This window comes from Loxodonta africana, chromosome 11, assembly GCF_030014295.1.
Source record: "Loxodonta africana isolate mLoxAfr1 chromosome 11, mLoxAfr1.hap2, whole genome shotgun sequence".
In the NCBI taxonomy this organism is placed as follows: Eukaryota; Metazoa; Chordata; class Mammalia; order Proboscidea; family Elephantidae; genus Loxodonta; species Loxodonta africana.
The window spans coordinates 14,610,855-14,632,415 of NC_087352.1; the positions used below are offsets into that span (position 1 = coordinate 14,610,855).

Sequence of the window (21,561 nt, forward strand, 5' to 3'; positions counted from 1 at the left end):
TCACTGCTCTTTTTGGCCCAGGAACTGGCAGAAAGCAGGAGCTCCAGAAATACTGGTTGCAAGAATAAATGAATGAACAGATGAAGGCACCTGAGTCTCGTTAGCTGCTGTGGAGTCGGCCCTGGCTCATGGTGACCCCATGCACGACAGAAGAGAACGCTGCCCGGTCTGCGACATCCCCATGATCTGTTATGGACCAGATTGTTGTGACCCACAGGGTTTTCATTAGCTGATTTTCACAAGTAGACCACTAGGCCTTTCTTCCTAGGCCATCTTAGTCTAGAAGCTCTGCTGACACCTGTTCAGCATCCTAGCAGAGCGCAAGTCTCCACTGACAGGTGGCGGCTGTGCCTGAGGTGTATCAGCCAGGAGTCTAACCAAATCTGCTGTGTGGAAGGTGTGAGCATTCTACCACTGACCCACCACTGCTCTGCCCGGGGGACTGGCTCAAGCTCCAGGTCACCACGGTGATGGGAGGAGACACCAGAAACCAAACCAAACCCATTGCCTTTGAGTTGATTTTGATTCATAATGACCCTGCAGGACAGAATAGAACTGCCCCTTAGGGTTTCCAAGCCTGGAAATCTTTATGAAAGCAAACTGCCACATCTTTCTCCCACGAAGTGGCTGGTGGGTTCAAACCACTGACCTGTCTGTTAGCAGCTGAGCACTTAACCACTGTGCCGCCAGCGCTCAGGGCTAAGGCTCAAACCAATAATGAAATGGGTAAAGGAGTGTCCGAGAGAATTCCGTGGTGTGTGGGGGGGGGCAGTTAGGAGGACAAGAAATGGGGCAATGGGAGAGTGACGGGGGGTGGGGTGCTCTGGTGTAGCCCCTCCTCTGGAGCGGTGACCTCTGAGCTGGGAAAGGTGTCCTGGGCAAAGGGAACAGCCAAGACCCTGAAGGGGGACCGAGCTGGTCATTTTCCACCAAAAAGTGTCCAAATCAAAGCAACGCAGACCCTGCATTGAGCTTCTTTGTGTCTCGGGAGGAGAATAACGGAGTCATCAGACCTTGGCGTCTGCACTATCTGGGGTTCAGATGAGGGATGTTTGACCTGTGTCCACTTCGTGTAGGGCCATGGCCTCTGTGGGTCTGGGTGACTCACTCCAGATCCTGGCGCTGGACCGGGCACCTTGGAGGTGGGTGGAAGTATTGGCTGGATGAATGGTGCGTGGACAAAATCTCAGAGTTGAGTCTTAGAAATTGGGTCTCCTCGAGGGCAGGAATGTGCCTGTCTTAGTCTTCTAGTGCTGCTATAACAAAAATACCACGAGTGGGTGGCTTCAACAAATAGAAGTTTATTCTCTCACCGTCTAGTAGGCTAGAAGTCTGAATTCAGGATGCTAGCTCCAGGGGAAGGCTTTCTCTCTCTGTCGGCTCTGGGGGAAGGTCCTTGTCATCATACATCCCCTGGTCCAGGAGCTTCTCAGTGCAGGGACCCCGGGGCCAAAGGACAAGCTCTTCTTCTGGCACTGCTTTCTTGGTGGTATGAGGTCCCCCTGTCTTTCTGCTCCCTTCTCTCTTTTATATCTCAAAAAAGATTGGCTTAAGACACAACCTAATCTTGTAGATTGAGTCCTGCCTCATTAACATAACTGCCTCTAATCTTCCTCATTAGCACCATGGAGATAGGATTTACAACGCATAGGAAAATCACATCAGGTGACAAAATGGTGGACGATCACATAATGCTGGGAATCATGGCCTAGCCAAGGTGACACAGATTTTCGGGGGGGGACACAATTCAATCCAGGAACCATGACAGTGCCCCTTCATCTCCGTTATTGCAGGGTGTTATGGGTTGAATTGCATTCCCCCAAAAAGGTATGTTCAAGTCCTAACCCCTGTACCTGTGGACGTGACTTGTTTGGAAATAGGGACTCTGAAGATGTTATCAGTTAACATGAGGTCCACAGAGTTTTCAGTGGTTGATTTTTCAGAAGTAGAATGGCCCGGCCTTTCTTCCTAGTCCATCCGTGTCTGGAAGCTCTGCTGAAACCTGTTCAGCATCCTAGCAACACACAAGCCTCTACTGACAGATGGGCGGTGGCTGTGCATGAGGGGCATCGGGCAGGAATCGAACCCCGGTCTCCTGCATGGAAGGCGACAATTCTATGGAGTAGGGGTGGATCCTAATCCGATCTGAGTGGTGTCCTTATAAAAGAGGAAAAGAAACACAGATGCAGAGGGAAGACGGCTGTGTGGTGATGGATACAGATGAAGCTGCAAGTCAAGGACCTCCAAGTGTTGCTGGGAGCCATCAAGAGCTAGGAGAGAGGCATGGAATAGATTCTGCCACCAAACCAAAAAAACCAAACCCAGTGCCGTCAAGTTGATTCTGGCTCATAGCGACCCTATAGGACAGAGTAGAACTGCCCCATATAGTTTCCAAGGAGCACCTGGCGGATTTGAACTTTGGTTAGCAGCCATAGTACTTAACCACTACGCCACCAGGGTTTCGGAGCCCCCATAAAGAATTAGCATGGCTGACACCCTGATGTGGAATACAATACCAACCCACAGAACAATGAGCTAAAGAAACCATTGTGGTTTTGAGCCACTGAAAATTGGGGTGGTTCGTTACACCAAAAAAAAAAAAAAAAGCAAACCTGTTGCCACCGAGTCGATTCTGACTCACAGCAACCCTATAGGACAGAGTAGAACTGCCCCAAAGAGTTTCTAAGGAGCGCCTGGTGGATCCGAACTGCCAACCTTTGGGTTAGCAGCCGTAGCACTTAACCACTAGGCCACCAGGACTTGTCTATTACACAGCAGTAGCTAATTTATACACACAGAGTGCCTGAGGGGCGAGCGGGATAAGAAGGCTCCATTATTATTGTCGTTAATGATTCATCAGCTTCCAATTCAGTGATGAGAGTTTGAAATCTCAGAAGAGACACAAGGACTCAGATTGGTGGCTTTTGGTTTTTAAGACTTTATCGTTAGAAAAAAAAAAAAAAAGTAGCCGAAGTCGGAGAAGGGAGGTAGGGAGAGAGAAGGGGAGTGGTTGGGAGGGTGAAGGGAGCCTCCCTCAAAATGTCGGATCCTGGCCCGCCTTTCTTGACAGCCCAGCCCACCCCCAACCCCTTCTCTGTCCTGGAGGTGGGGTTTCCAGCCACCATCTTCTTAAGACCCAGGCCCAGGATCTCAGCACTGGCTGGCAGAGGTTAGGGCAGAAGCGGGGCTCACAGTCTGGAGGCCCTGTCTTTGTCCTTGAGAGACCCTCAAAGGAGCACTCAGGCCCCCGTGTCCCGGAGGGGCCTCAGGGAGGTAGGCGTTAAGTGGGAGGGGGGCCTTCGGAGGTGGGGTCCTGAAGTCAGAAGACCACGTGGGAACTGGGACCAGGTGTGAGCCTGGGAGTCACAGTCCAGAGGCTGGGGTCTGTGGAGAGGGCAGGAGAGGCTGAGTCAGAAGGTGGGAGGGGGTGTACTCCACAGCAGTCACTCAGAGAAGTCCCCCCCACCCCCGCCCCAAAGTGAGAGCAATGTGGACAGAGCAACTGAGGGGAGAGACAGGAACAAAGAAAGGGGCGGGGCTGTCAGAGAGCCACAGAGGAAGAGAGAGACAGAGACAAAGAAAGGTGATGGGATGAACTGAGAGACAAAGAGACAGACAGGGAGAGACAGCCACAGAGGGAGAGAGACAAGAGAGCCACAGAGAGAGAGAGAGAATGAGAGCAGGAGAGAAACAAACAGAAAAAGGGAGAGTCAGAGAGACACAGAGTAACAGAGAAAGGAGACAGAGAATCAGAATAGAAACGGGAAGGGAGTGAGACAGACAGCGATGAAGACAGAGAAAGACAAGGGGAAAGAAAGAGTGAGACAGAAGAAGAGAGATGCGGAGAGAGAGAGAGAGTCTGATCAGAGGTCCCCAGGAGCCGGGAGGGAAGGGGACATGGGGCGGCACTGCTTAATGGGTACAGGGTTTCTGTTTGGGGGGATGGAAGAGTTTTGGAAGTAGATGGTGGTCATGGTTGTGCAACATTGTGGATGTAATTAATGCCACTGAGCTGTACACTTCGAAATGGTTACAACGGCAAATTCAAAAAACTTTATTGTGAAAATATACATAACATCGCATACGCCATTGCGACAATTTCTATATGTACAATTCAGTGACACTGGTTACATTCTTCAAGTTGTACAACCACTTTCACTACCCTTTTTTAATGATTCCATCTCCACTGACATAACCTCGGTGCCCCCAAATGGCAAATTTTATGTTATATAGACTTTGTTGTTGCTGCTGTGTGCCATTGATTCTGGCTCACAGCGACCCTATATGACAGAGTCGAACTGCCCCGCAGTGTTTTCTAGGCTGTAGTTTTTATGGGACAAGATCACCAGGTCTTTTCTCCCACGGAGCCGCCCTGCTGGTGGGTTCGAACCACCAACCTTTTGGTTAGCAGCCAAGTTCTTAACCACTGTACCACCAGGGCTCCTTATATATACTTTACCACAATAAAATGTAAAGAGAAAGAGAGAGAAAATCAGAGATGAAGATGTACAAAGAGAAAAAATAAGGCATACAGATGCAGACAAAAACAGAGAGACACAAGAACAAAAAGAGAGCCAGGAAAGGGAGAGACAGGAAAGGGAAGAGAGAAATGGGGGTGAGGAAAGGCAGCCACTGGGGAGCTAGGGAGGTAAGCTGGGAAGCTCCCACAGCTTTGCATCTCCTGACCCCAGTGGTTAACTGGCACCCAGACCAGGCCATGCCATTCACAGCGATTGGTCACTGTGGAGAGTCCCGCACCTGCCCACCATGCCTGGATGAAGCCCTCTTTTTCCCAGGCCAGGCGTCCAGCACGCACCTCCATCAAATAAGCCCTGCCCCAGGTCTCCACTCCCCCATCTTCCTGGCCTTTTGCTCACCCACCTCACCCAGCCTGCCTCAGTCCCGCCTAAGTCCCCACCCCTTCATACGTGTGTGGTCAGGGTACTTCTCATATCCATGCGATTTCTAAGTGCTCTGGGCCTTTGCATAATGCTGTTCCCTCTGCTGGACGTTCCTCTCCTGCCTCGATCTTCCCACTCTCCTGGTCTCACCTACAAAGTCCTCTCCTCCAGCCTGGGTCAGATGCTCCCTCCTCCAGGACACACCCCTTGACTCTGTTGAGTTAGACACCCCCTCTGCAGTCCCCCAACCCCAGCCCTGCTCACTCTGGGTCATCACTATCTGGGGATGAGTCTGTCTTCTCCACTGCACTATGTGCCCCGTGAAGGCAGACCTGCTGGGTCTCCAGCACTGCCCAGCATAGGACAAAGCACTGAAGGGCTCAGAGAATGTGTGCCAAATGAATGAATGAAGAGATGCTAAACTGAGGAGTTTGCACTTTGTCCAGAGGGCACTAGGGGAGACACAAGTTTTTACTGTGGGAGTGTCAAGATCTGTGCTTTAGAAGTTCCAGGCTGCCTCTCAGCCCTGGGTCTTTGCACGTGCTGTGCCCTCTGACTTTCTGAGCTCTGTGAACCTGCGCAAATGCCCTCTTCTTTCTGAGCCTCAGTTTTCTCGTCTGCAAAATGAAAATAATAATAGCATCTCTCTCTTGGGTTGTCTTGAGGACCAAATGGGAAGATGGTCTAGAATGTGCAGACACAATGCCAGGCCAGAGGAAAGTCTCAAGACCTGGGAGAGTAGAAGAATGCACCCTACTACCTTGTCCTCCACTTCTGCCTAACAGACTCCTATTCATCCTTTAGTGTCCCTACTGAGAAGTCACTTCCCCCAGGAAGTCTTCCCTGGTGCCCCACAGATAGCCAATGACTCCCTACTCTGGGTAAGCTATGTTTTTTTTTTCCAGCTGTTGCACCAGTTTCTGATGGCTCTTTCTCCACAAGACTAGAAGCTTCTCAAGAGTAGGACCCTCCTTGATGCACATCAGGGCCTGGGATGGAGCAGGGGTTGATGCACACTTGAAGAATGGAAGGATGACGGTCTGAGTGGGTATGTAGGTGGGTGAATGCACAGGTAAATGTTTGGATGTGTGGGTGGGTAGGTGGATGGATAAATGGATGTGTGGTGGGTGGATGGATTAGCGTAGAGGTGGGAGCATGGGTGGGTAGATGTATGCTTGGATGGATGGTGGGCAGATGACTGATGGATGGATAAATATTTGGGTGGGTGAGTGAGTAGATGGATAGATGGATGGATGACTCATCTTTCCACCAAGTCTTGGTGGACCTTGCCCTGTCTTCCCCAAGGTGTGGAGACCTTAGGGAGGTTTGAGAGTTGCCATAACCCCTAGCCCTTTCCACCCAGACCTTGGACACTCACACATTTCCTGAATCCAGCCTCTATAGATAATGCCACTCTCCTTCTAAGTTCAGGCTCATCCGCATCGATCCTGGAAAACAAAATTATGTTCATCCATAAAGGAGCAGTGAGTCTTCACCAGACACTCCCATGTGCTTCTAAGTCCCTCCTGCCCCTTCTTTCACCATGTAACCCTCTTATCATGACACACTGAGGCATCTTTCAAAGATGTTGTTGTTGTTGGCTGCTGTTGAGTTGGCCCAACTCATGGTGATCCTGGCACAACGGAATAAAATGTTGCCTGCTCCTGTGCCATCCCCATGATCAGCTGTGGTTCAGGCTGTTGTGATCCACAAGGTTTTCATTGGCTTAGTCCGTCTTAATCTGGACGCTCCCCTAAAACCTGTTCAGCATCATACCAACATGCAAGCCTCCACTGACAGATGGATGGTAGAGGTACATGAGGTGCATTGGCCAGGAATCGAACCTGGGTCTCCCAGAAAGGTGAGACTTCTACCACTGAACCACCAATGCCTCACAGTGATCCTTTAAGGGATGGACCTTTGAATGTGGAAGGTGGCGCCTGAAGATGTGAACTAGGCAAGGAAAAGGTGGAGACCGGGGAATCTGCATTCGCATCTTCTGCTCTCCTGTTATGCAAATGAGGGTACTACATTATTCACGAACTTAACCCCAGAGGGTGGAACAGTTTGGTTTAGAGGAAGGGCCTGGCAGGACAGGTGTGTGTGGCTTATCCTAGGGGGCGGGGCCTTACCTGACAGCCTGCTGGTCACATGTGGCTGAGTCTCTGTGTAGCCCCCCACGGATTGGCCTTCTGGGCTGAAGGCTGCACCCTGCCCTGTAGAGGGGATTGAGGGGTGCAGACTGAGCCCCAAGATGTCTGGGTCCTGGCTTTGACACTTCCTGGCGAGCTCCGGGCCATCCCACCCCACCTTCTCCCTTTACCTGTGCGATTGGATTGATCGATCATTGGCTGTACGATCCGTCTCCGGGCGTTAATGAACCTGGGTGGGCGTCATGGAGATAGAGAGGGTTGTAAAGAGAGTGGGACGGGAGCAGAGAAGAGCACATGTAGAGACAGAGAGAGCTGGGAAGAGGGCATGGGAGCAGGGGAGGCCAAGAAGCCGCGAGGGGCTGCGGGGCCGCCTTCAGCACTGTGGACAGCGCCCGGCCTCCCAAGGCAGGTGGCTCCACCCTCCCAGGCCTCCTTTCTGGTCACTTACCAGTTGTTGACCTGCAGGATGGTGAGCCCTGTGTCTTGTGCCAACTGTTTCTTCTGCTCCTCCGAGGGGTAGGGGTGCTGAGGCCACCAGTAAGAGTCATCTTGTCTGCCTGCCCGCTGTCTGGTCCCCAAGGCCCACCAGGCCCCCAGGGACGGCAGCTCTGGGCTGTGGTGGGGCTGAGGAGCCAATACAGCGAGCTTCTCTGTTCCCCGGGGCCCAGCAAGTACTGCCAGCCAGCTCCGGGCAATTATACTCGCAGCGCCCCGCCTCTTCCAGCAATTAGAGGCTAATTGGCGGCCCTCATTAGGGAGCTTGCTGGGGCGGGGGTTCACCCCGCAGCGGGGAGGGAGGAAAGCCCGGGGCTGTCCCTCTCTGGGTCTCTGTGTGCGCCCCTCTCCCGGTTCCTGTTTCTCTCTCTCTCTGACTTAATCTCTCCCTGTATTTGTTTCTTCCTCCCTCTGTCCTTCCCCCTTTCTCTCTCTCTCTGTCTCTGGGTGTCTCTGTCTCTCTCTGTATCTCTGTCTTTCTCTTTCTCTGTGTTTCAGCCTCTCCCTGTACCTGTTTATTTCTTTCTCTGTGGCTGTCTCTGTGACTTAATTTCTCTGTCTCTTTCTTCCTCCCTCCCTCTCTGTGCCTCTATCTTTCTGTCTCTGTGTTTCAGCCTCTCCTTGTATCTCTGTCTCTCTCTGTGTCTCTGTCTGTTTCAGCCTCTCCTTGTATCTCTGTCTCTCTCTGTGTCTCTGTCTGTTTCAGCCTCTCCTTGTATCTGTCTCTGCGTGTACGTCTCTGTCTGTCTCTGTGTCTCTGCTTCCTCGTGTATCTGTATCTATTTCTCTCTCTCTCTCTCTGTGCTTCACCCTCTCCATGTATCTCTGTGTGTCTCTGTCTGTGCGTCTGTGTCTCTGTCTCTCTGTGTCTCTATCTCTGTTTCTTTCTCTGTCTGTTTCACCTTTTCCCTGTATCTGTCTGCCTCTGTGTTTCCGTCTCTCTGTGCCTCTCTCTGTTTCTCTCTGTTTCACCCTCTCCCTGTACCTCTCTGTGTTTCTGTCTTTCTCCATGATTCGGTCCCTCCCTGTCTGTGAATTTCTGTTTTTCTCTCAGTCTCTGCCCCTCAGTGACTCTGTCTCTCCCTGTCTGTCTTGCTCTGATTCAGTCTTCCCCATACCTCTCTGTATCTCTGTGTTGCAACCTCTCCCTTTCTCTCTCTCTGTTTCTATTTTCCAGTCTCTCTGAAGCAGTATTGTGCAGTGGTTAAGGCCATGCAGCTGTGTTTGAACCCACTTCTGGCTGTGTGATCTTAGACAAACCTCCTAATATCTCTGTGCCTTGGTCTTCTCAAAGTAAAAAGGAGATACTCGAAGCCCCACCCTCACAGGGTATGTTTGGATGGGTGGTGGGTGGGTGGATGATTGATGGATGGATGAATAGATACATGGATGGGTGGGTAGATTATTGAAAGAATTGAATGAGTTAAATACCCTAAGCAGCTGAGAGTGACCTTAGATGGTACAACAACTGGTCTCTATTCACCTGCAGCCGCAGAGGAAGAAGGAGGGTCAAGAATTGGAGGAGGAATTGGAATACGCGCCTAATTGCCTCTGTGAACAACTGCCTCCTTTGCCATAGACCAGAAGAAATGGATAGTGCTGGCTACCATTACTGAACATTTTGACCAAAGAGTCTATACCAAAATCCTAATCAAAAGGGGGAAAATGTAGAACAGAATTTCACAATCCCATGAAATTCAGACTTCCTGGAGTCACTAAGGCTAGATCAGCCTCTGAAACTATTGCCCTGAGATAATCTTTCAACTTTAAAACTTAAGCCAAAACCATCCCCTGAAGTCTTCTTTGTACCAAAAAAAAATTTTTTTTTAATTAGTAATGTTTGTGTCCTTCGAGCACTGTGTTTTTTTAAAGAATTACCTATGTGAGATCAAACTGACATCCGCAACATGAAAGGTTAGATGAGAAGCTTAGGGGGCAGTGCGTTTGTGTCAATGATAGTGAAACAATTTGGAAAAGGATATCAAGAAAGGTGGCACAACTTGAGGAATGTAACCAAAGTTAGTGAATTGTTCATGCAGAAATTGTCGAACTGGTGTATTATGTTTTGCTGTTTGTATCTTCATCAAAAATAAAAATGATAAACGCTCTAAGCAGCCCCTGGCATACAAGAAGCACTCACTGATGTTTGATCTTATCAGTCCTGAATTCTCCCTGAACGACAGCCTCCCACGTCAGTTTCCCATCTCTGCGTCTCTTAAGCCTCAGTCTCTGTGTGGCCATCTTTCTCCATCTCTCTATGCTTACCCCACATCCCAGGGCTCTCACCGAGAGATGCTGGAACAACCAGGCTCTCATGATGTTGGTGGCCACCTTGGGAAAGATGCCCCTCTTCTTGTTCCGCCGCCGCTCCTGGTCCAACTCCTCATCCTCTCCCCCAGAGCTGGGAGAGGCCACGCTTGTATCCAGCCCATCTCCTGAGGGGGACAGGTATGCTGTGTTTGTGGACAGTGAGGAGCAGTGGACCCTAGGGGCCCAGAACCCTTAACCAAGAGACCACTCCACATTCCAGCCTTCCTTGCCCCTCTGGACATCCTACTTCCAGTCTAACTTCAAACCTCAGACTGACTCCTACATTTCTCCTCTGTCTCTCAAGCATCTCACCTTGGTCGCTGGAGTTGTCCCCACTCTGGGAGGCCAGGCCCCCACTGGATGGACCCGGGGTACCCAAATGTACAGACCCACTGTCCTCGTGGTCTCGAATCCATGTATTATTCTAGAAAACAGGAGTTAGAAGTCAATACCAAATCTTGGGTCATAATACAGCACAGTGGTTAAGACCATGGGCTCTTGAGCTGGGACTCCTAGGTGTGAAGCCCAGTCTTGCCTCTTCCTGGCTGTGTGACCTTGGCCAAGTCATGTCACCTCTCTGTGCCTCGGTTTCCTCAACTGGAAAATGGAGGGTAACAACAACCCCCTCCTTAAAGAGTATGGTAAGGATTAAATAAGTTAATTTACATAAAGCTAAAACCAAACCAGTTGCCATCGAGTCGATTCTGACTCATAGCAATTCCATGTGTGTCAGGATAGAGCTGTGCTCCACAGGGTTTTCAACAGCTGATCTTTGGGAGGTAAATCACCACGTCTCTCTTCTGAGGCATCACTAGCCTTTTGGTTAGGAGCCAACCGCTTAACCGTTTGCACCACTCGGGGATTCCGATTTGCACAAAGGCACATAGTATCGCTCAATAAAGATGACTCTCTGCGGCCCCATGACACCTTATCTGAAATCCAAGGAGCTAGGCGTGTTTCAGCATTTTCCACATTTTTAGACAGTTAATCAGTGCACATACTGTACATTTCATAACACTCCCCAGCAGGGTCTGGGGCTATAAACTCACCGTCGAACTCATTAACGTTTATGCAGCCAAGTGAATGAATATTTAACTAAGTGGAATAAATAAAGGCTATTAATAGCCTCACATTAGTTCAGGTCAGGTTTTGCGGCCAAAGGAGTTTGCACTTAACTTATGAAAAAAAAAAAAAAGGGAAAAAAGCATTCTGTTTCCAGAAGCTGTGGAATCTCCAAAGTGTAGGTAAGAGAAGAGTCTGGGGCTGTTTCTCTTTATCCAAACTCCAACACGAATTTTGGAAGCCTGACAATGTGTTGGGTTCCCCCTCTGCCCTAGCTCTGTGTCCCAGGAGGTAAACCTACCCATTAAAAAAAACAAACCTGTTGCCAATGATTTGATCCCCACTTTTTTTTCATGGCAACACCCTGCGTTACAGAGTAGAGATGCTCCATGGGGTTTTTTCTTGGCTGTGATCTTTACGGAAGCAAACCACCAGGCCCTTCTGCAGTGGTACCAGTGGATGGGTTTGAACCACCAACCTTAGGTGAACAGTTGAGTGCAAACCATTTGCATCACCTAGGGACCTATGACCCACCCATACAGCTGCATTAAGACTCCCTTGTTGTTTGGCTTTCACGTTTGGGCCAGCCATTGGGACACACTGGCAGAATGGGGTGAGGGTGAGGTTGAGGTATTTGTCCTATGGTTGCTGTAAGCTGGCTGTGGGAAGGTCTCAGCTCTTGACAAGTAGCCTTCTCCTCTCAGCAACCTGATCTGGTTCTGGTAATGACTGTAGTCTGACTGTATGTTCATGTGGCTGTAACTGAGTCTTTGCGGCTCTGTCTGAGTCAGAGCGGCTATATCTACCTCTGTAGGGCTGTTGCCAATGTGTGGGGCTGTAACTAAGTTCACGCAGCTGTAGCTGTGGCTGTGTGGCTGTATCTTTGTGTCTATGTCTGAATCTGTGCAGCCGTATCTACCTCTGTAGGGTTGTATCCAGCCTGTGAGACGGTAACTAAGTTCATGCAGTGGTAGCTGTGGCTGTGTGGTTGTATTTTTGTCTTCCTGGTTGCATATTTTGGGGCCCTGGCGGCTCAGTGGTTAAGAGTTACGATGAGCTACAGCTGCTAACCAAAAGGTCAGCAGTTCAAATCCACTAGCTGCTCCTTGGAAACCCTATGGGGCAGTTCTACTCTGACCTATAGGGTTGCTATGAGTTGGAACAGACTTGAAGGCAATGGGTTTTTTTTGGTGGGGGGGTGTCTGGGACCATGTGTCTCTACATTTGTATGGATGTTACGTATTTGTAGTGTATGCATGTGTGTGTGCGCATGTATGTGTGTATGCGTGAGCATACACTCATGCAGCTGTGTCAAGTCTGGCTGTATGGTCTTTGTGACTGTTCTGTGACTGGCTGGGGTGTGTGTGTGTGTGTGTGTTGCATGCTATCATCCATCTGTATTAGAATATGACTGTACCCGAGTCTGTGTAGCCGTTCTTGTCTCTGGCTGTTTTTGGAACTCTGTGGGTTTAACCAAGTCTGTGTGACTGTATTTGCAATCGTATAGCTGTTTTGTGGTTGGGATATGAGTGTATGTGGCTTTTATCTGGCTGTGTCTGAGTGTGGCTGATATTGCATCTTAAGGCTGAGTTTGTGTGGCTGTATATAGGTTTTTGAGACTATTATGTGGTTAGAGTTTTGTGTGTGTGCATTGTAACCAGTCTTGGTTGAAGTATGGCTGTACCTGAGTTTGTGTGGTGGTATCTGGGACTGTTGGGCTCTGTCTTCAACTGTGTGGCTGTTGTGTACCTGGGGTGTGTATCTGTGTGCTGCACGTACACACATACTATATGTTATGGATTGAATTGTGTCCCCCCAAAAGATAAGTCCTAACACCTGGTACCTGTGAACGTGAACTTGTTTGGAAATAGGGTGTTTGAAGATGTTATCAGTTAACATGAGATTACGCTGGAATAGGGCAGGACCTAATCCTATTTGAGTGGTGTCTTTATAAAAGAAGAAGAGGCACAGAGACAGAAGGAAGACGGCCATGTAAAGATGGAGGCAGAAACTGACATGATGAATCTACAAGCCAAGGAATACCAAGGATTGCCAGGAACCACCTGAAGCTAGGAAGAGGCAAGCTAGAGCCTTCAGAGAGAGCAGAGCCCTGCCGCCACCTTAATTTTGGACTTGTGGCCTCCAGAACTCTGAGACAATAAGTTTCTGCTGTTTTAAGACACTAAGTTTGTGGCATTTTGTTACGGCAGCCATAGGAAACTGATGTACTGCGAATAACAACTATGTCTGAATCTGGCTGTGTGATCTATGCTGCTTTTATGTGGCCAGAATGTGTGTGTTGAAGTATGTGGTAGATTTTACAGTCTGGCTGTATGTAGCTGTATATGCACCTGTGTGGCTGTAGCTGGGACTGTACAGCTATAGCTGAGTCTATGGGTGATGTGGTACCTGCAGCTATCAGGGCGTGTGTGTGTGTGCACGTGCACACTGTACCCCAGCTACATCCACGTCTGTGTAGCTGTTGCACAGTTGGGGTGTGAATGATGTGTACGTATGCGTGCCCTGTGTCAGCTGGTGGCTCCGTCTGAGGCCGTGTGCTTTGGTGCATGTGTGTGCCTTAGCGCTATACCCAGCTGTGTCTGAGCATGGCTGTGATTGAAGGGAAACACCTTGTGTCCTATCTGGACCTACCTGGTCTGGGAGGCTGGGGCAGGAAGCCGGGTAGTCCTCGAGGTCCTCCCTGCAGCCTATATCCCGATCCTCAATGACCAGGTCAATGGGCATCTTTCCCTTGAGGCAGGTGATGTAGCGGTGACAGAAGTTGTCGCACAGGTCGTGGACCTGGGGGGGCACCGGGGTACTTGGGGGGGCCACCCAGGGCCGAGGGCTGGGGTGCACAGGGACAAGGGTGGTATTCTGCTCCAACTCCAGGGGAGAGAGAGCCTGAAGGAGGGGGCTTGAGAGAGGGACTGGGAGACAAGGTGAGGGTGTGGGGGGGAGTGTGAAGCACTCACCTTCTCTAACTCCAACAGGTGGAACCGAAGCACCTGAATGGCCTGTATCATCTGAAAATGGCGACAGAGACAGGTAGAGAGAGAGGGGAGAGATGGAGAAACAGAAAAACAGAAAGAATATGAGATAGAATGACAAAAGCAGAAGACATAAGACAGAGTGACAGAGTCAGAGCAAAGAGAGAGAAAAAGACAAAGAAATAGGGGCAGAGAGAGGAATACAGAACAGAGACAAAGGCCAGAATTAAGAAAACAGAGGGCATTAGATTGAGAAGCAGAGACAAAGAAAGAGAAGCAAGAGGAATAAGGATAGAAAAAGGGTCCATCACAAGAGAAGTGAGCTGAGGTGTGATACAATAATAAGTATGTCCCGTCACTTGCCTTTTGCCCTCAGTTCCATTTCCCACCCTTCCTCTGCAAACTACATTTCCCAGAGGCCTTTGCCAGTAGGCTTGGCCAATAGGAAACCTTGGAGGGAGCTTGGCGGGCAAAGATGGGAGAAGCCAGCCTGTTTCTTCCTTCCTTCCCTCCTCTCCTCTCTCTGGCTCTCTGGTGGGTAGCGGAGGCTTCCTGCTGTGTGGATGTCCAGGCTGCCCCACCTCCTTTTGGCTTCTTGGCTCTCACAACACCTTTGTAGCTAAGTCCTTGTGCTAAGTTTTTCATGGGCTCTGTTCTGACCGATAGATCATTGTTGTTGTTAGTTGCCAGGGAGTCGGCTTTGACTCCTGGCGACCCTTATGTATAACAGAACGAAACACAGCCTGGTCCCGCACCATCTCCATGATCTTTGGTATGTTTCTGCCCATTGGCTGGTAGAAGAGCTAACACTTATTGCCCCTATTCTGTGGTAGGCACTGTTCTGAGCACTCTACTTGCATTAACTCATTAAATCCTCACAACAGTCCTACAAGGTAGGAAATTACCATTAACTACATTTTACAGATTAGGAAACTGAAGCACAGGGAGGTGGAGCTATTTGCCCTGATTCACAGAAGTGGTTCAGTAGCAGAGCTGGATTTGAACTCAGGTCATCGAATCCATGTTCTCAAACTCTAGGCTACACTGCGTTGCAAATGGGCAATTATGATCACTGCCTAGAGTTTGAGAAGAAGCCCCTGGGTGGTACAAATGGTTAACACACTCAGCTGCTAACTGAAAAGTTGCTGGTTTGGAGTCCACCCTGAGGCACCTCAGAAGAAAGGCCTGGTGATCTATTTTTGAAAGGTCACAGCCACTGAAAACCCTGTGGAGCACAGTTCTACTCTGAGACACATGGGGTCACCAGGAGTCAGAGTTGACTTGATGGCAGCTGGTAAGCTGGAGAAGGTGGACCAGATGGCTTCCTCCCCTACCCAGCCCCAGGGCTATGGAGGGTGGGACAGGAGACCCATGGAGGAGGGGGCACTGGGGAGGGCCCAGCTCTCACCAGATTGTCCAGCTCTGGGTTGGAAGAGAAGAGGGGCCTCTCAGAGCGGACCTGGAAGGGAAGAGAGAGGCCAGGGAGGGTAAGTCCAGACTCCCGGCCCTCCTCCCTGACTCTCCTGGCATGTGGGGGTGGGGGGGCCCACCTGCTTGGCGAAGGCAGCAATATCCTCGTTGAAGGAATCGGATGAGCAGACGTCCCCACCGGGGGGTGTGCCCAGCCCAGCCCCGGCCCCATCACGGGGAGAGCATGTGGCCAGTTCACACTTCTCAAAGACCAGGGCCAGAAGGGGGAAGAGGGGGTGTCTGGGAAGGTAGGAAAGGAGAGAGTTAGTGAGGGGAGGGCCAGAAAACTGGGAGGGAAGAAGAGGCCCAGAGAAGAGATGGAGACAGAGACATGGAGAGACAAGGACATGGACAGACAGAGACACAGTGACAGAGACAAGGACAGACAGAGATACAGAGACAGGGAGAGACACGGAGAGGCAGAGACAGGGAGTGACAGAGACATGGGGAGGCAGAGACCTGGAGAGACAGAGACAGAGAGACAAAGAAACATAGAGGGGGAAGATAAAGGCAGACACAAAGAGAGAGAGGAAAAGCCAGAGAACCGCAGCCCAAGACCCTGTGGGACCCTCAACCTGGTCCCCACTCACCCGTAAATCTCATCCTTCTCCCTCTTCAGGCTGTCACTGTCCAAGCCCGGGGGTGGGGGCTGGGGAGCTCGGTGGGGGCCATAGGGTCCCGGGGCTCTCGTGGCCTCAGAGAAGCCAGCCAGGGCTGCGGGGCCGTCCACGATGCTGGGGTAGTGGGGCAGCTCATTGTACTGGGGAGGCAAGAGGGAGAGTGCCCAGGGAGGGGTCAGCACAGCCCCTGAGGCACCTCCTGATACTGGGGCCCTGGTCATGGGGCCCCTCCCCCGGGAACTCGTCCTTCTCTTGCCTGTGCAGTGTCCAAGTCCCCACCCCCTTATGCCCCCAGTGTCCCAAGGAACTGGCAGGGTGAGGGGGACTGAAGGTCTCATCCCACAACCTTCTCTTGTGCCCCTGGACTGTGAAAAAATGTTCCATCAGAGATCCCGCCTGTGTGGCCAGGAGGGCCCAGAGGAGAGGGATGGACAAGGTCTCAGGTCTGGGGGTGGGGGGGATCAAGGACTGTCTGGCTGTGGGCGTGTAGTCAGGGACCTCACAGAGGGAGGAAGGGAGGCATGGGTAGAGATTCAGAGAGAGGCAGAGGCATGAAGAGAGGGGAAGAGACAGCTGGAGAGAGGGGGAGAGACATGTGGAAAGAGATGCAGAGAGAGAAAGACACACAGGAGATAGAGAGATGCAAGGAGACAGAGGGAAGACGAGAGAGAGAGAGACAGAGAAGAGACTCAGGAGAATGAGGCAAAGAAAGATGGGGGAGGAGAGAGACAGAGACACAGGAGAGGAAGAGGGGGGAGACAGAGACAGACAGGAGGAGAGAAAGACAGGCAAAGACAGAGAGAGAAGTAGATTCTTACCCCAGGACTCCTCCTGTGGAAACAGAACACGGTTCTGTACACATACTTGTACACACAGGTACACATACACAATCTTTCCCCTTCGATTTTATTTCATTTTGCAAATATGCACATCTGAGTGTCTAAACGATCTCAGCCACACCACACACCATGTGAATCCACCACACATGCACGCACAGCCAGCCATACACACCAACCCATGTGCACACTCACATGCATCAGTTACTCCCAAACATCCCCCTACACACATACACACACCCCTCCTACCCACAATATGCAGACTTAAGAGTACCACCCCCCCCAAATCACCAGAGACACCCATGACACACACACAGAGCCCAATGCCAGGCACAGGAATGAATGAACAAATGAGACATTTTGCACATGAATGAATGAATGAGACATGTAGTGCACAAATGAATGAATGAATGAGCCATTTAGCACATAAATGAATGAATGAATGAGACATGTAGCACACGAATGAATGAATGAGACATTTAGCACATGAATGAATGAACAAATGAGAAATGTAGCAAACAAATGAATGAACGAATGAGACATTTTGCACATGAATGAATGAATGCGTGTCACATTTAACACAGTGCCTGGCATAATTCAATGAACACTTGTTGAAGGAGAGAATAACCCTACACAACTGCACAAACACATCACCCAGGACAAAACTCAGGCAAACAGTCAGCTCTCAGGGGAACACAAGCATCCAGAGATGATTTCTGGTCCCTGAGCATGTGGGAAGCTGGAAGGACCTTTACATTACCCAGGATAAAACACTTTCTTTGGAGATGAAGAGACAGACCAAGGCTCAAAGAGGCAAAGGGGCTTGCAAAGGAGAGGTGCAGAAATGCTCAGAGCCTCTCCCATCACCCAAAGGCTCTGTGTGTGTCTCTTTCTCCGTCTGCCACTTCCTCTTCTCCAAACTTCTCCTGAGCCCTAAAGTTGAAGCCACCCTCCCAGCCCTGAACTGCTACCTGCTGTTCACTGCACACCATTAAGGTGGGGTCCTCACATCGTGGGATGCTGTGCCTTCCCCAGGTGGGTACTCGCCCCTGCTCCTGTCTCCTTCTACCTCTCCCATCCCGTCCCCAGGACCAAGAAAGGAGGGTCCTTTGGCCCAGGCTGGCAAGACTTGCTATTCCCGGCTCTGTCTCCATCCCCAGCCCTGAGGTGGGCTCAGAACAAAAGTAGACCAGGGAGAAGGGTTGGGGAGGGCAGAGAAGGAAGAGGACTGGAGGTGTAGGGATAAAAGGCCTGAGATGGAGGAGAAAGAGGGACAGAGAAGGGAAGACCGTGGGTTAGAGAGAGGGGAGATCGAGGGGCAGAGAGAGGGGTGACCGCGGGGCAGAGCGGGGCAGAGAGAAGGAGGACCAAAGGGCAGAGAAAGGGGAGACCAAGGGGCGGAGAGAGGGGAGAACGACAGGCAGAGAGAGGCGGACCGAGGGCAGAGGGGAGACGGAGGGGCAGAGAGAGGGGGACTGAGACAGGGGGTGTCCGAGGGGCAGAGAGACGGGGACTGAGGGGCAGAGGCGAGACAGAGGGGCAGAGAGGGGTGCAGACAGAGAAAGAGAAGGTGGCGAGGGCGGGGTGGGCCAGAGATGGGAGAGAGCAGGGACCGGGGCTGTGCAGACAGGCCAGGGCACAGGGGTCTCGCCCTCGGACCTACCCTCCGGGCCATGGGCTGAGGCCGGCCGCAGCTCCCGGGTCCTCGCAGCTCCCGGCCGGCGGGGAGGGCGCCGCCAGTGGCCGCAGCCCCCACAGGCCCGCGGGCCCACCGCCAGGGGGTGGGCAGGAGGCGGGGGCCCGGGCCCCCCACCCCCGCCGTCAGCGGCCGGCACCAGGCAGGGAGGGGACGGCGAGCATGGACCCCCAGCGCTCTCCCCCGCGGGGGTCACGGCGAGGAGGCGGGGAGCGTCCCCCAAGGTCCCCCCCCGGCCCTAACCCTCCCCCCCCGCCCCGGTCCCGGGAGGATCAAAGCGGCCAGAGACAGACAGACGGACAGACAGATGAGTGACGGGGGCGAGCGGGGGACGGGGCGCGGCCCGGCAGGGGCCCGGGGAGAGGGGGCTCCCCAGCCCGGCTCAGGGTCCGGCGTCCGGGGGCCCGGGGGCTGCTGGCGGCAGGGCTCGCCGTTCCCCGTCTCGTCTCTCCTCTCTCTGTGGTCACATCCGGAAGTTCCACATCAGAGATGCTTAACCCGCTGTCCGCCGGCGGCGGGGCGGGGGCGGGGCGGGCCGGGGCGGGGCCAGAGCGAGCCCCTCCCAGAAGCCCCCGCCCGAAGCCCCGCCTCCAGCCCGCGGGCCCCCGAGGCTCCAGGGGTCGGCTCGGTGTCCGCGTCTCCGCGCCCAGCCTTCCTCGGTCCCCACCCCACCGGCCTCCCTCTGTCGGTGTCTCTCTCCCCGCCCCCGCCCCGCCCCGAGACCCCCTCTGGGCCGCCACAGGTCTCTGGCCTCCTCTCCCCTCGCCTTGTCTCTTTCCGCCCGTCCACTGTCTCCTTGGTTCTCTTTCTACATCTTGGCATGTTTCTCTTTCTGTCACTGTCCCTGTCTATTCCTGTCTGTCTGCCTGTCTCTCTTTCTCTCTGTCACTGTCCCTCACAGTCCCTGTCTATTCTTGTCTGTCTGTCTCTCTGTGACACTGCCCCTGTCTATTCTTATCCCTCTCTCTGTTCCTGTGTATCCCTGCCCCTCTCTCTCCCTTTGCTTCCACTGCATTCCCTGTCTCCGGCCTCACATGTCTCTGCCTCTCTCCGCCTCTCACTGCCTTCCTTTCTCTCTGTCTCACTCCGTCCTGGTCTTTCCCTGTCCCCCACGGGCCCTCCTCAGCCTTTCTCTCTTCCCTCTCTCTCTTTCAGGCAAGAGCAGGAGGCAGGAAGGCACCAAACTGCCATATTTTAGTTTCTCTACTTTCTCTGCTCCCCCTTTCTCCCTCCCCTGGAGACAAGGACACTCTTGTGCCTGTGTTTGCAGCCATCTGTGTGTGTTTGTCCCTTACTGTGTGTCTGGTTGTGGGACTGTGCCCCAGGGGTGCATGCACGTGTGTGTGTGTGTAGGAGTGACTGCATGTCGTTTCTGTCTCTGAATATGGTGAGTATTGGATGTGTGTGTGTGCCTGCCTGAGGCATGGAAATATTAGCACGCTGTGTGTGTGTGTGTGTGTGTGTATCACTGTCCCTCTGCCTGTCTTTGACCCCTGCCTTTTAGAAGGTTCTTCACTCCAGGTCCTCTTAACTGCTTTCAGAGTCTTTGGAGTCCTCCAACTTGTTGGCAAAATTATGTGCCTCACGTCCATATATGTTGGGAAGAAGCTCTACAGTTTTATCCGGTTCCTGGAGGGATCTGGGATCCAGACAAACTTTGCAACTGGCTTTCTAACGAGATCAAGGAAAAAGACTTTTGTACAACAGAAATTTACTGATCACTGACCATGTGCCAGGCAGTATACTGGAGATACGGCAGTAGGGAATGAAAGACAAACTTCTTCCTGAGCTCATGGCACTCAAATTCTACTGCGGGGAGGGGAGAATGAGAATGAGAGAAGAGTGAAGAAAAACAATAAATCCTGGAGGTGACAGGTGCTCTGAAGACAAAGCAGAAGAAGAGAAGGGGGAGGATGCATAGGACTTACATAGTCTGAACAGGCACAGCTCTCAGAGGAGATAACACCTGAGGAGAGACCTGAAGGATGCAGAGAGGGGGCACAGGGACATCTGGGGGAAGAGTGTTCTGACAGGGAACAGCAGATGCAAAGGCCCTGTGGCAGGAATGTGCCTGGTGTGGTCCAGTCCAGCAAGGGCAGGGGAGCCCGCGGGAGAAGAGAGAGACATCTGGAATCCATTCTCTCTCTGGCTTTTTCTACATTAGGGGTTTTAACCTCCTGAGGGGGGGTCAGGAGACCTGTGAACCTCCTAAAATTGCACGGAAAATTGTGGACTTGGTGCTTATGTGTGTGTGCTTTTTTTTTAGGGAGATGGCCCATCGGTTTTTGTCCTATTCTCACAAAGGAGTACTTGACCCCTGGAAAGTTACAAACCATTGCTTCAGAGGGAGAGCACCTGAGAGAAATGACAGGGACCCTGAGAGAGGGGGAAAGAGACCCAGAGAGAGGGAGACAGAGACCCAGAGAGAGGGGGAACAGATACCTAGAGAGAGAGGGACAGAGACCCAGAGAGAGAGAGAAAGGGACAGAGACCCAAAAGAGGGGGGGGACAGAGACCAGGGTGGAGGCATAGATCCAGACAGAGAGTGGAACCAAGACCCAGAGAGAGGGGGGAACAGAGCCCAGAGAGAGAGGGACACAGAGACAAGAGAGAAAGAGGCTGAGAGGAGTTGGAGGCTGTGTGTCCACCCCTGCAGAGCTCTGTAAGTATATTTTATGACCCTCATAAACAGCCCTATCCCTGCTGTGTCCTGTGTCTCCTCCCTCCTCCAAGTGGAAAAGAAACCAAACTACCCAGGCCGGAGAGGGCAGTGGATGAGAGGAACTGGAGCTCCAGCATCAGGGCTTGTGCTTAGAACTGCAGCAGTACTTCCTGCAGGATGGGCGTGGAGGCTGTGGAGGGAGGGCAAGGAGGGGACGACAGCCCCTTGAGCCCCAGGGGGCCCAGGGAAGGGCTTCTCCTCTTCCACCCAGGGCTCCCCTTCACTTCTAAGTTTCTTTAGCCTTCTATTTTGCTGTCTCTTTCTGTACCTCTCTCTGCCCTGTCTTTTTCTCCCTGTCCCTGTCTC

The 21,561-nt window shown here is 52.0% G+C and overlaps 1 protein-coding gene across 4 annotated transcripts; it reads right to left on the reverse strand.

The window, feature by feature from the left end:
- Window positions 1–2,927: 2,927 nt before the first annotated feature.
- MEIS3 (Meis homeobox 3) lies at window positions 2,928–18,626 on the reverse strand. 4 transcript variants are annotated; one of them, XR_010323349.1, is made up of 13 exons: window positions 18,501–18,626; window positions 15,972–16,141; window positions 15,462–15,621; window positions 15,320–15,370; window positions 13,897–13,947; window positions 13,574–13,723; window positions 10,172–10,283; window positions 9,836–9,984; window positions 7,503–7,678; window positions 7,225–7,283; window positions 7,034–7,143; window positions 6,280–6,349; window positions 2,928–3,384 (listed from the first exon to the last, which is right to left on the reverse strand). XR_010323349.1 is itself a non-coding variant. In XM_064293902.1 (13 exons), the coding sequence occupies exons 1-12, from the start codon at window positions 18,510–18,512 to the stop codon at window positions 6,300–6,302; spliced, it is 1,224 nt and encodes a 407-aa protein (XP_064149972.1). In that variant the 5' UTR covers window positions 18,513–18,626; the 3' UTR covers window positions 2,928–3,384; window positions 6,282–6,299. The 4 variants fall into 4 exon arrangements, 3 of the variants coding, with proteins under 3 accessions (XP_064149972.1, XP_064149973.1, XP_064149974.1); XM_064293902.1 differs by having other exon boundaries at window positions 6,282–6,349; window positions 7,034–7,117; XM_064293903.1 differs by having other exon boundaries at window positions 7,034–7,117; window positions 7,503–7,579; window positions 18,501–18,624.
- Between the last annotated feature and the right edge of the window lie 2,935 nt (window positions 18,627–21,561).